Source organism: Enoplosus armatus, chromosome 17 (assembly GCF_043641665.1).
Source record: "Enoplosus armatus isolate fEnoArm2 chromosome 17, fEnoArm2.hap1, whole genome shotgun sequence".
Taxonomy (NCBI): Eukaryota; Metazoa; Chordata; class Actinopteri; order Centrarchiformes; family Enoplosidae; genus Enoplosus; species Enoplosus armatus.
This window is the reverse complement of record NC_092196.1, coordinates 14,187,758-14,201,596: the sequence shown is the minus strand read 5'-3', so window position 1 is coordinate 14,201,596 and position 13,839 is coordinate 14,187,758. Positions and strand designations below refer to the sequence as shown.

The 13,839-nt window shown below is 42.4% G+C and overlaps 1 protein-coding gene across 1 annotated transcript; it reads left to right on the top strand.

The window, feature by feature from the left end:
* Positions 1–846: 846 nt before the first annotated feature.
* On the top strand, positions 847–11,862 carry brd4 (bromodomain containing 4). Its single transcript, XM_070922695.1, is given in 19 exon segments — positions 847–1,089; positions 1,846–1,983; positions 2,069–2,204; positions 2,314–2,654; positions 2,822–3,205; positions 3,307–3,435; positions 3,604–3,834; positions 3,928–4,157; positions 4,688–5,063; positions 5,208–5,295; positions 5,381–5,770; positions 6,255–6,670; positions 6,716–7,085; positions 7,204–7,310; positions 7,426–7,573; positions 7,684–7,820; positions 7,978–8,183; positions 8,805–9,075; positions 9,332–11,862. Coding segments are annotated over 19 exon segments (4,410 nt in total). The 3' UTR covers positions 9,401–11,862.
* Positions 11,863–13,839: the final 1,977 nt, after the last annotated feature.

Sequence of the window (13,839 nt, the reverse complement as noted above, 5' to 3'; positions counted from 1 at the left end):
GGAGTTTTTACCTCTTAAGACTTTTCCCCCATCTCCATGCACCTTGGAAGTAGGAGAGTTTGTGCAAGAAATCCCTACACTTCTTCTACAGACTGTTTATAAAAGTTACAGAAATTAGCCCCACCAGTAAGAATTAGTACTGAACTTGTCCGCTGGTTTACAATAGTGGTTAAAGTGTTGACTAGAATTGTATTTGGGATGTACCTTTTTATACAAGCCGTTCGATAGATAAATAGCCATAGATTGCCAGTGCGTCAGCAATAAGTTATTTTAAGATTTTCTACATGTTGCATGCTTAAGTTTAATAATTGATGTGGGAATAAATTAAACCAGCTTCCCTGAATTTGTGCATTTGTTTTAATGATGCAGGGCTCTAGTCTATCAGGAGAGATGGATTTACATGAGTTTTTACTCGTAAATAAACTTGATACCATTATAATAATCTCCACCAAATACATCTGGGTGGACAGTACAATGGCTGCTGGAAGAGAAAAAACACTAATCTACACTAAAACAGTGGTTAAAGTAAAACTAGTATGATACTATTACTTTTGCAGTGTATCAGAGGTCTGCTTAACCATGTATTGGTTAATGGTTCCAATACACTTTTGTTAATGACTATGTTAACAAAGTGAAATGTTATTGAAGACTGTGTTTATAGACATGCTAATGACAGTATGCTATTTTTCTCTCCCCAGAGAGTCCGGCGAGGAGTGCAATGGGATCAGTGGTGCTCTGTCAGTGGAGTCTGTGCCGGGGCCAAGACTGAACTGGTGTCCTGCCAACACCACTACCCCTGCCCCTGCCCCAGCTCCAGGGCCTGAGCCCACGGCCAACCCTGTTAGAATGGGGGACGGCCTGGATGCAGCGCAGATGTCGGGCAGCAGCAGCAGCAGCAGTAGCAGCAGCCAGGGGCAGGCCCAATCAATGGGCAACCCCCAACCCCCAGAGTACATCAATCCTGACAGGCCAAAGCGCCAGACCAATCAGCTGCAGTACCTGCTCAAGATGGTGGTGAAGGGCCTGTGGAAGCACCAGTTTGCCTGGCCCTTTCATGCACCAGTGGATGCGATCAAACTTAACCTGCCTGTGAGTACCTTGACTCTGTGTAGATGATGCTGCATTCCTTTAAAACTTTCATGGACATATTAGGTATCACATACAAATTGCCACCAGATTTTGTGCATTTACACATTCCAGCTGCACATCTAATACGTTTTTTTTACAATGAAATATTATTCTCCAACTAGGTCACCCCTCTCCTGTTCTGTATGTGTACACATAGCATTGTTTGAGATATCAGGGTTAATTTAACTCCTTTTAGAAGAAGTCAAATGGCACTCATCCTTGTACAATGTAAAAACAATTTTCATATAAATTATATTCTGTGAATGTATCTTCATTTCATTGTTGCAGAGTTGAGTGTTTTTATATCGGTGTGCACATCGATATACCTCCTTTTTTACCTCCTCTGATTAGTCTTGGTTGGTACTTAAAAACACCTTACAAACTTTGTCATACATTTGTTGGAAAAGACAGCAGTGGATTTCAAGGTGGCACTGACAACATTTTTATCAAAAGCAATATTTATCATAACAGATGGTATGCATTGCTGAATGATGAAATGGGTGAAATCCGAATGTTAGTTACTTCAGTTAATTATAAAATTCATGATAGAAAACATTGCTTAATTGCTGAAATTGAGTTTCTTTTTTACTTTTAATTTTATTTTCAAAGCTAACTTCAAATTGAATCACAGCAACTACATCATGCCGACAGAGAATGTCATTCTGAAAAACAGTTCCTTTCTTGCATTGTTGACACACTTGTATGCAACCTTTTCAGGACTACTACACAATAATCAAAAATCCTATGGACATGGGAACAATCAAGAAAAGGCTTGAGAACAGTTACTACTGGAATGCCCAAGAATGTATCCAAGACTTCAACACGATGTTTACCAACTGCTACATATACAACAAGGTAACATAGTTGTACATTGGAGCCATTGTTACCTTAAAGTGCCAAAGATTCTGATAATGCTAAGAGTGTTTGTCTCCCCCTGCAGCCTGGAGATGACATAGTCTTAATGGCTGAGGCTCTAGAGAAGGCTTTCCTCCAAAAGGTCACAGAAATGCCTCAGGAAGAAACTGAGATTGTTGTCATGACAGGCAAGGGACGTGGCCGGGGCCGGAGAGACGGAGGTATGTTATTTACCATTTTTACACTATTGTGCACTATCTTGCAGTCAACACATGTTGAAAATGTTTACATGATGGGATGTTTATCCAAGTGTCTTGTTCTCTCATCAAGGTCTGAACTTGAAACCAGGGGCTATCATTGATTCTTCGTCCACGACTCCTCAAACGCGTGGTCTGTCAAACCTCTCAGCAGCACCGCAGACCAGAGGACCAGTGCAGGGCCCGCCTTCACTACCTCCCCAGCCTTTGATGCAGGCCCTGCCGTCCCACGTGCCCCCAACGTTACCCAGCCATGCACCACAGCTTGGAGCTCCCTACTCCCTCGGCCAGTCAGACTGCGCTCCTCAAGTTCCCATCATGACTTCTGTGCCTCCCCCTGCTCAGACCTCCCTTCCCCCAGCGTCCATCCAGAGCACTGCCCCTATGCTGCAGAACCCTATAACCATGACCAAAGTGAGTGTGATTGACACAGGGAAATATGCTTGGGCAAGTGGGCACATTTTTGACCATGCTTGGTAGCATTAGACAGGTGTGGTTAAGTTTTGGCATCTCATTCTAATCACTTATTCCTTGTGCATTTGCCCCATTTCTGTGCTTTTTTTATATTCACTTCTATCTAGCAAAGAAAGAGCCAGAAAAGAAAAGCAGACACTACAACGCCCACAGCAAATGACCAACTGAGTGAGTCTTCACCAGCAGAGTCCAAATCTGGGAAGACACTACCCAGGCGAGAGAGTACCCGACCTATGAAACTGATGAAGAAGGATGCTCCAGACTCCCAGCATCACATAGGCATCGGGATGGGACTGAGCGGACCAAGTGGAGGTCATAGCCCCAAACCACAGGATCAGCTGGGATACTGCGCTAGTCTGGTTAGGGAGATGCTGTCCAAGAAGCACGCTGCTTATGCTTGGCCATTCTACAAACCTGTTGATGTGGATGCACTGGGACTACATGATTATCATGATATCATCAAACATCCAATGGACCTCAGCACCATCAAGGTGTGTTGAAGACAGCATAGTTTATCAACAGTTCCATACGATATTGAAGAGAGAGGTGTTGTGGCATGGCAAGTAATTCATATCCTTGATGTGTTTAATAGGCCAAGTTGGAGAACAGGCAATACCGGGAACCCCAGGAGTTTGCTGCAGACGTACGATTAATGTTTTCCAACTGCTACAAATATAATCCACCAGACCACGAGGTGGTGGCTATGGCACGCAAATTACAGGTAAATATAGTCTAACATGCAAACAATGTTGCTTAGATAAATAAACGGACAGGCAGTTCATTAATATAGACTTTGATTAATCATTTTAAAAATCAACCATGATATCCGCCATCATACAAACATACACATAAGGTTTTGCTTAGCTTGTTTTTCTTTTTAATTTTATAGGATGTCTTTGAGATGCGCTTTGCCAAGATGCCAGATGAACTTGAGAGCAAGCCCCTGGTTTCTGCCCCAGCTCCTACACTTCACCATCCTGCCCCTGTTAAGCCCCAGCCTCCTTTGGCGCACGTTGCGTCGTCTTCAGACAGCTCCAGTGACTCGTCCTCTGAGTCTGAGTCTTCCACAGATGACTCTGAAGAAGAGAGAGCCCAGAGGTTGGCAGAGCTCCAGGAGCAGGTCAGTGACCAGAAAAGATTTCAAGGTGGCTTCAAATTTGTTGTCATGCCCTTGTTACCCTTTGTTGAGAACTTGTCTCTTCTCTTGATACAGTTGAAGGCTGTCCACGAGCAGCTGGCTGCCCTGTCCCAACCACAAGCCAGCAAACCAAAGAGAAAAGAGAAGGAAAAGAAGGAGAAGAAGAAAGATAAGCATAAGAAGAAAGGAGGCATGCCTTGCCTTGTAGATGAGATCCAGGATGCTACACCTGTTTCGCAGCTCTCTAAGAAGACCAAGACCAGTAACAATAACAACAAAGAGGTTATTCCCAAGAAGAAACCCAGGTGGGTATTAAACTTGTTTGAACATGCTCTATGTCAGGCTGTCGATTAGAGCAATTCCTTGATATTAGATGTTTCTTTAGCCATCAGCTTGGCATTACACAATTCAGTATTACCCTTACTCAATTTCGTATCCCCCCTCTTGCACTGTGTAATTGTGATCATGGTTGAGAGAAAACTACTAGAGGTTTGGTCATCAGAAGACATGTTTTGTATACAGGTGTTTTTCTTTTAAATAAATATTATCCTTAAAAACTGAATCGTTGCATTCCAAGAAGATGATTGGTTGGTATTTGAGTTGACACGGTGGTTTTATGTATGTTGAGAGACCTGTTTCAAGTCTTACAATGCAGCATGTTCCATGATTGATAGGTAATCTTTATTATGTCTTCTTCACCAGTAAGTGTTCAAATGTCTGTTTTTTGTTTTAAAGCCCTTTGAGCTGTGTGACTAGCCTTTTATTTATTCAGTAACCTTCTAGAAAGTGTTAAATACATATGGGTAAATTACACATTTGTGTTTTTCCTTTGTAGTAAAAAGGAAGGGATGAAAATCAATCATCCCTCCAACCTTCAGCCGGTTCCCAGCCTTGAAGACGACCTGGGGGCAGCTGGGTCATCAGCTACAGGGGAAAAGTGCAAGCCTATGACATATGAGGAGAAGAGGCAGCTAAGCTTGGACATCAACAAGCTTCCTGGTGACAAGCTCGGCCGTGTAGTGCATATTATCCAGTCTAGAGAGCCCTCACTCAAAAACTCAAACCCAGATGAGATTGAGATTGACTTTGAGACGCTAAAGCCTTCTACTCTGCGCGAGCTGGAGAGATATGTGTCTTCCTGCCTCCGCAAAAAGAAAAAGGTTCCAGGTAAGCCACTCTAGGAAACCAGCAAGGGGAACTGGTCACTCTCTGTGTAAACACCTGAGTTTATTTAGAAATTGGAATGATGAAATTACTCAAAGTAATCATTATCCTAATTAATGAATTTGTATCAATCAATTGAGCTTTATTCTGGAAATGTATAAACATATAGTTGTTGTTTTGCAGTTGAGAAGCCTGTGGAGTCCATGGCTACCTCCAAAAAGACGGGATCCTCATCAGAGAGCAGTGGCTCCAGCACAGACAGTGAAGCTGAGGCAACAGGTAATTTGCTGCAAATTAGACTGCTCAAATGCCTTTAATCAAAAACTCAGAATTAAGTGCCTAAGCTTTCTTTCACTTTTTTCAGGTATTATAAAGCAACAGAAGAAGAAGGGCCAGCCTGTTAAGGAGGGGAAGAAGACGCACCTTCATATTCAGAGTGGCCCTGCTCAGACTGGGCTTCATTCCCAAGCTGCAGGCCTTCAGTCCAGCAGTCAGATGAAGCAGCATCAGCAGCAACATCAGCCATCTCCTGCAGGCTTCCTTGCTCCCCCTGTAGCTGCTCTGGAGTCTTCCCAGTTATTGGAGAGTAGCTTTGATTCCCTGCCGCCTTTCGGCCAACCCCTCATGCATCTGTCCCACCACACAGGCAACTCCTCCTCACCTGCACCTCCACACCTCAACGCTCATTCTGCTGGGCCAGTGTCCCCCGAGACCCACCCCTTCCTCAACCAGCATCCCATCCTCCCATCTCCAGGTAAGATTGTATGCAGCTTGCTACACTTTTGACGGTCCAATATTAATGGCTACTTCAATTGTCAGTGTTTTTGCAGGTATAACTGCAATCCCTATCAACCAGTCCCCATGCAGTTTTCAAATTAGGCACACATCTGCATAAATAACGAAATAAACATTACAATTCGTGTTCCATTTAAACTATACATAACAAATGTCTGTCTACTTTGATCTTACTCCAACCAACAATTTTACTGTTGAATTTAGGAGAGCAGGCAGAGGGAGAATGGATATTATTATTTACAGTGCACTTTTCTTTCTCGTTTCCTAAATTCCTGTTTTTATCAGTTCCCCCAAAACAAAATTCATATACAAATTTTATTGCTGTTTTATTATTTTTTTATTGTAAACATATTAAGGATCGCAATCACTAAAATGATCTCCTGGAGGTTGTATTAATTATATGCTTTGTTTCTTCTTCCTTTCCTGGAACTGTGAAATCATAGCCTTGCACAGTTCCATGCCTCAGCAGCCCTCTAGACCCAGTCACAAGGCAGCGCCACTTCATCCCAAACTCCCTCAGCAGCAACCAGCTCCTCCTCAGCAGCAGCCAACCCTGCCACAACAACAACAACAACAGCAACAGCAACAGCAGCAGCAGCTCCAGCCCCAGCCCCAGTCAGCAGCACCACCACAGCACCAGCTCTCTTCTCAGATCCTCCACCCTCCTCAGCCCCTGCACCAGCGGCCCATGTCCCCTCCAACACTTACACCCCAGGGCTTGCTGTCTTCCCAACCTCCCCAGATGCTGCTGGAGGATGATGAAGAGCCAGGGTCTACAACGCCTATGAACCAAGTACAATTATACCTGCAGCAGTTCCAACAAGCCCGTCAGCCCCAGCAGTCCATGCAGTCGCTCCAGGCACAGGCTCGTCAGCAGCAGCAGCAGCAGCAGCAGCAACAACAGCAACAACAACCACCACCAGGACAGGCCTCTCTCCTGCAGTCTGTCCAGGCACAATCTCAGCTCTCCTCTCAGACAACGCTGCCTCCTCCCCAGCTCCCTGTTCAGACCCAGGCTCAGCCAGCCCCATTACATCAGGCCCCTCCCCAACAGATTCCTCTACACCAGGCCCGCCACATGCAGCATAGTCAGCAGCAGCAACAACAGCCACAACAGCAGCAACTGAACTACCAGCAGGGTCCTGGACTAGCTGGTCAGTCCCAGGGATCACAACACAAGGTATCCATGCCCACCAACAAAGCACAGCAGATCATTCAGCAGCAGCAAGAGCAGCCCTCCCCTCGCCCGACCAAGGCTGACCCTTACAACACGGGTAAGTCTGAGAAGATGAGATAAAAAAGTAATGTGTAACTGGTTGTACAGGCAAAAATTGTTGCTGTTCAAATTAATTATGTTGGCTGAAGTTTTACGCCCCTCCCTTCTGTTGACAGGTCACATGAGGGACAACCCATCCCCTCTCATGATGCATTCCCCACAACTTCCCCAGTATCCACCTGTGTCTCACCAGTCTCCACCTCACAACATGCAGCCCAAGAAGGTGAGAAACCTGCACAGGTTGGACACAGTATTTTTGGGGGGTTTAGTGCAGGGCTAACGTTATGTCTCCACATACCTGTGTCTGACTTGGAATCCATTTCCTTGTCATGCAGCAGAGGGCCCCTGGGAGTCAAGGTGGGATAAAAGAGGAGAAACTTCCTCCATCACCAGTGATGAGAGGAGAGCCATTTAACCCTGCGATGAGACCAGACCATCACAAACATCCTGATATCAAGTCTTCTCAACCAGGCCACGGCCAACAGAGTGAGTACCCAGACTTCTTGTTTTTCTTCTGGCTTTCTGTGGTTAAAGTGCATAAGAATAAGAAGCTACACAAGATATTGAGGCTATGTGTGCATGTGTGTACTTGTGTTGAGCAGATGTGAAGTCTATGGACAGCTCGCGACCTGTCATCCGCTCCTCTGAGCCAATTGGGCCGCCCTCCTCTCTGCAAGACAAGGATAAGTTCAAGCAGGAGTCCAAGGCGCCCAGTGCCCCCAAAAAGGTACAGGTGGGTGTAATAGTCACTTTTTTAAATCATACAGTCATACAACTCTTTAACATTTCAGTACATGAACTTAATGTAAGATTGCATTTTGCAAGATTTTTGATTTGATCCTGATTGATAATTCATGTGGCGCTTCTCGTCTTTGTGTGTGTTTTCTCAGGATGTGAAACTGAAGAATATGGGCTCATGGGCCAGCCTGGCACAAAAGTCCACATCTACGCCCTTATCTGCAGTGAAGTCATCGAGTGACAGTTTTGAGCAGTTCCGTCGTGCTGCCCGGGAGAAAGAGGAGAGGGAGAAAGCCCTGAAGGCCCAAGCCGAGCAGGCGGAAAAAGACCGACTACGCAGAGAGCAGGACAAACTACGGTAAGGTTGTCCAGAAGAAGACTAGAGACAAAATACCTAGATGTACCACTGGCAAGAAGGGCTCACTTATCATTTAAACTGATAGAAATTGACACACACCATAATGAAGTTGACTGACTTTTTTGCCTGTTGAGTTCATGTAATTACAGATTTGTAACAAAGCTTCAAAGAAGAAAATCTTTAAAGAAATCAGATATTGTTAAGACAAAATGTACTTGGATGGGCAGCCTGATGTTAAATAAGACACATTATGCCCTCTAGTGGCCGTATTATAGGACCACAAACGCCACGGAGAGTCAAGTGTAACTAAGGACTGCAGGAGGGGTTGTTTCAGATGTCAACATATGAACCAGAAAAGATTATAATCACTTGTATCGGTTGGTATATCGGCTAAAACATCTCTATACAGATCCTTATCCATGCTGTATATCTTTCTAAGTGATCTTGTTTTTCTGCCCTTGTAGTTTTATATTTAGCTCAGCCATTTTTCCTGCGAGACATCCAGGATGACACCAGATGTAGCTGTAAGGATATCTCTTTCTCAGATGGGAACCCCCCCACAGCAATGTGAAAAGTATTTGATTTCACCTGGTGTGAATTATTGGTCTAAATGTTTTCCAGAGGGCGAGATGAAGAGGACGTCATGGAGCCAAGCAGAAGGGTGCACGAAGAGCCACGCAGGCGTCTGGAGCAGCAGCACATCCAAGCTCCTTCGCAGCAGCAACAACAGCAGCAGCAGCAGCAGCAGCAACAGCAGCAGGAGCCCCAGCCGGCTGCTATTCAGCAGCCTCCTCAACCCCCAACACCGCCTCAGCCCGCCACACAGAACCCACTAGACCAACAGAGGGAGCTAGCACGCCGCCGAGAGCAGGAGAGGAGGAGGCGAGAAGCGGTGAGATGATTGTCTTTAGCATTCTTTAGTTTCATGGAGTTTAATATGATGCTAATTGCCATGTAATACAAAAAGATGAATTGTCAAAGATGTGTACCGTAGATGAATAGCTCAATTTGAACACAAACAGAAGCAATAACAAATTAGAATTGTGTTTATGTTTGTAGCTGTAGGAGCACTTTTCTAGAAACTGAACATGCACTTTCAGGAGGAATGAATGTAAAAGAAATGCTTACTTGCTCTTTTCTCTCTCCAGATGGCAGCAACTATTGACATGAATTTCCAAAGTGACTTAATGGCTATCTTCGAGGAGAACCTGTTTTGAGGAGAGGAGCAACTGAAACGTAACTGCAAAAAACGAAAAAAAAGAAAAACACTTGGATGATGTAAACTTCCTCTAAAAAGAGATTTGGCGACCACGCACCACAGAGGGACAAGGACTGTATGTAGATGTGACGGGCCCTCGGAGACTGAGTACAAACGCTAGACGGGCAGTCACAGCTTGCTTTGCCCCTGTGGACTGAACACACACGACACATGGGGATAGTCTCGTTGTTTTGGATGTCATTTCCTGGGAATTTGGCATTGCCTGCCTGATATCTCATTACAGGAGAAAGAGGACCCCTGTTGGCACAGTTGCCTTTGTCACACTTGCTTCTTACAGTGTGCGTGGGAGCAACAATAAATTGCAAGAGTAAAGACATCCCATTATGTATGAAAATGCTCTGATAATGTACTGACAGACTGCGCAGAGGCGTTTTGAAACTGCCAGATGTCTGAGGTGGTGAAGAAGACTGGTCTTTTTTTGTTTTGTTTGTTTTGATTGTTGTAAGTGAACACATGAAATGGTTGGGGGGGCAACTTCCATACTGTAAATCATGTATATTTCTCAGCAGAGAAGGTACAGTTTGCCTTACACCTCTTTCCTAAACAGACCATTATGTTCTGTGGCCTGCACACATGGACAAACCAATAACATTTACAACCAGGAGTAGGAGCAGTGCAGACCTTTTTTTCATCATCTAGTATCTACTGTAAAGAAGTATTTTCTTATACTACAATAACTGTTTATTTTGGATCTTTCTTTTTTCCTCTTTAGGTCTTTGAATCTTCAAACCAACACACTCCGCCACCTCTGTCTATGCCAAACAACCCATTATCTTTTATGCTAAATTACTTGTCCTAAAACATGGTAGGTAGCTAGTGACAAAAAACCCTGAATATATGCATTATCATAGTTCCAGCAAGTATTTATCAAAGACGGAATCAGTTGAAGTTTTCATCCTGCCTTGTATTTTTCATTTAAAGCTACAACAGGAACTTGTTAGCAGAAGAAGGGAAAGGTCTGGTCGTTTCTGAGCTTTAGTTGGAATATGATTTCACTACAAGTGTCACAGCATTATTTGTATTACACTTTGAGACATAATGTTGGAAATATTCATATCATTGGCCTGTTCAGAACAGTCACACTACTGGATCAGTTAAGGAATGAGAAGATTGAGGAGCCCCTTGCTGTTCCCTCTGTGTGCTCTCTGATCCTCCCTAAAGGTTTTGATCAAATGTCAACAGGCAGAGTGCTCGAGGCGGGAAGGGGGCAATCAGGTGAATAAGACAAAACACCTAACACATTTCTGTAGCTGTTACTTGAATCAGGTTAGTAAAAATGGCTCAAGGGACTGGAAGGAGCTTCCAGTTGATTTTTGCATCAAATCGTCTTCTAATTCACTGAGGGCACACTGTCGACAGTACAAAATAAAAAGACAAACGATAACAAAAGTTAAGAAACGGAAAACGCTGAAAACAGTTTTGATTTATATCTTTGTTCTTGTTCGATAATAGTGGATGTGAGTTATAATTCTGTTCTTGGAGACATTGTTTGGACCGGGGATGGGTTGAAATCTGAATGCATCTCGTCCTCTTCACTTGTCTCTTATGGTGTTTTTCTCCAGTGCCTGTATTGTATTGCAATTCTCGTTGGCTTATATTACACTTAGAGGGGATTTAGAAAGGGGCGAGCCAGGACTGCGTGGTGTAATATTTGAAAGGGGAGGGAGATTTTTGAAAGAGTTTGTGTAAAAAAAAAAAATAATTAAAAAAAAGGAAAAGACAGCGTTTTATATTTTACCCGTTGTCAATATTCGGGTTTTAAATTTAGTTTTAGCTGGACTTCTATGAGTGTACACACCTGACAACTACTTTCTCATTTTGTTCAATCAGCAGATTTTAGGTAGATACGTTTCAGCGTTGCCACACTAGCGTTTGAGTCTGGTCTGTGAGTGTGACTGTGTAAATTTGGACGGCTGTGTGACTGTGTGTGTTTTTGTTAAATTTTTTTAAAAGTGTGTGGCGCAGGGAGGCATGTTCCCCGATGTAGATAAGCATTCTATTGATGAGGAGAATAAACAGATAAACAGTACTTCAGGAGAACTTGTTTCTGTGCTTAAGTCACCTTTTTAATTTCTATGAAGTCCACCATATATGAATATAGAATTTTTATTATTAGACTGGTTTTGAAAGGGTAAAAAAAAATAACTTCATTCCTTTTTAGCCTTTTTTTTTCCTTTTCACAATAACTGTTGGACATAATGTGCCATGAGTTCTACAGAGAATGTGCTGACCCGCAGCTCAGCCCAGAGTTTGCTTTATTCAGGTATTTTATTTTGTGTTACATTTGTTCTGTTTTGGGGGTTTTGTTGAAACGTTTTCCTCGATTATCGTTTGGTATGTGAGTGGTCTATCGAGGTCTCTGATTCAGTCTGTTATGATCATTGAATAAACTCATCTCTTTTATAGAAAATAAAAAAATAAACAAAATTCTGTCTGTCTTTTTTTATGTGAAATGTCTCTTGGAGCTGGTATGTAGCTCACTCATTTTAAAGAGGCAGCTTTTTTTGTCATTGTCCAGTTTTACACATCTTGCCAGGACAGAAAGTAACAGGAACTGCAGTTCAGTTCATAAACTAAGATCTGATCTCCACTGGGTCTGGTTTTGAGTGTTTTGCATCCATAACACTGAGTGTCCTTGTTTACTTTTAGCAGGATTCATTTATTTGGTTTTGTGTCAGTACAATAGTACAAAGACAAGGTTGAGGACACTTGACTGACAAAAAAGTCAGATTTACACTCCAGTGATCTGACAAACCATCATCAGCCACATTCCTCTACAGAAACTGGGACTGCTAATGTTGTGAGGCAATTGGAAACAAACTACATAAATTATGTTAATTTTGTTCTCTGGTGGTGACAGCTATAGGCTACAACTTCCTATTCGTCAGTAGGAATAATGCAGATATTTAGATGTATCATTATTATTATTCAATATTGCCATAGTTCATTTTGTACAACAAGTAACGTACACCGCAGCACTATGTGTTGCGTTTCAAACAAATGTTTTGACCGCCTCCATTTACATACTTGGACACGGTTTTAGAAACGCTAAGGTACTGACGGGAAGTGTTAGTATGGTATTATGTCTGACTAGAAACTGACAGGTCTTTGCTGCCCTCCAGTGGTCACAGCAACGAACTGCGACACTAAAAATGGCTAACGCACAGTGTTATTTTCAGTATAAAATCGTTATACTTATCAAAATGAAAAAGTCGATATTATATTATTATATTATATATTAGTGTGTTGTCACAAATAACAATTTTGGTAATAATTGTATTAGTAAAGAGCTGCTGGTAAAACAGTACAACCTGGTGATCATACCAACGTCATAGCAAGTTTCAGTGGTACACAGCACAGTATTAGCACCAGTGCTAGTGTAAATGGTACTGTGTGTGTGTCTGACCTGAGAGCATTTAGAGTCATGAGTGTTTACTGCCCTCTAGTGGCCACAGCGGGGAACTATATTTCCTTAATTTGATTAATTTTAATTTAATTATGTCAATACAAATATGTAGGCATGCCAAGACTTCCGGTAATTACTTCCAAATTAAGGTGACCAAACTGAAACAACCCGAAACAAAGCTACGGCAACAATTATAAAATTGTAATTTCAACACTACATTAAATTCATGGCATACACACACAGTTAATATCTGTATAAACGTTATTAATATTATGTATAATATATGTATCACCCGTATCACTATGTACAGTCATTCTTGGTGTAAGTATTATAAATAACATCCGTTTAGGTGTTAATTGCATTAAACCTGTGTTAGACAGATAGACATTTATAAATACACGTACTTAAAAATACTTACCATATTCTACTTACCGCCACCGTCTCCTTTTTTGTTTTTTTATGTTGTTATTTATAAACTACTGGTTGTCATGTATTATCCTTACTATTAACATCTCTTTATTTTATTTTAACATTTCGTCATTTAATTTTATCATCAGTAGATTTTATTTTGTTATCTATGTAATAATGTATAATTTAATTCCTTAACATTGTCTTTCGAAGTGAATTGAATTGCATATTGTTGCAGTTCCTCACTGTGACCACTGGAGGGCGGTGATTTTACAGTGTGGAGCCGAGCTAAGTTGCCGTTTTATTTTGATCATCCCGATGGCTTCCACTACTCAACACAAAAAACACATAATGATAAATATCAGTAGAAGTACCACTGAAGGATGTTACAAACTCCGACTTGACAATAATTTGTATTAGTTTCTGTCGTTTTAAGATTGGTTACTTTATTTCGAGAGTATTCACAGGAAGTATTAGGGTTTTATTATGTCTACATTGACGCACACTTGACAAGTTTAATGTTGCAATTCCTCGCTGTGACCACTAGAGGGCAGCGACCACAC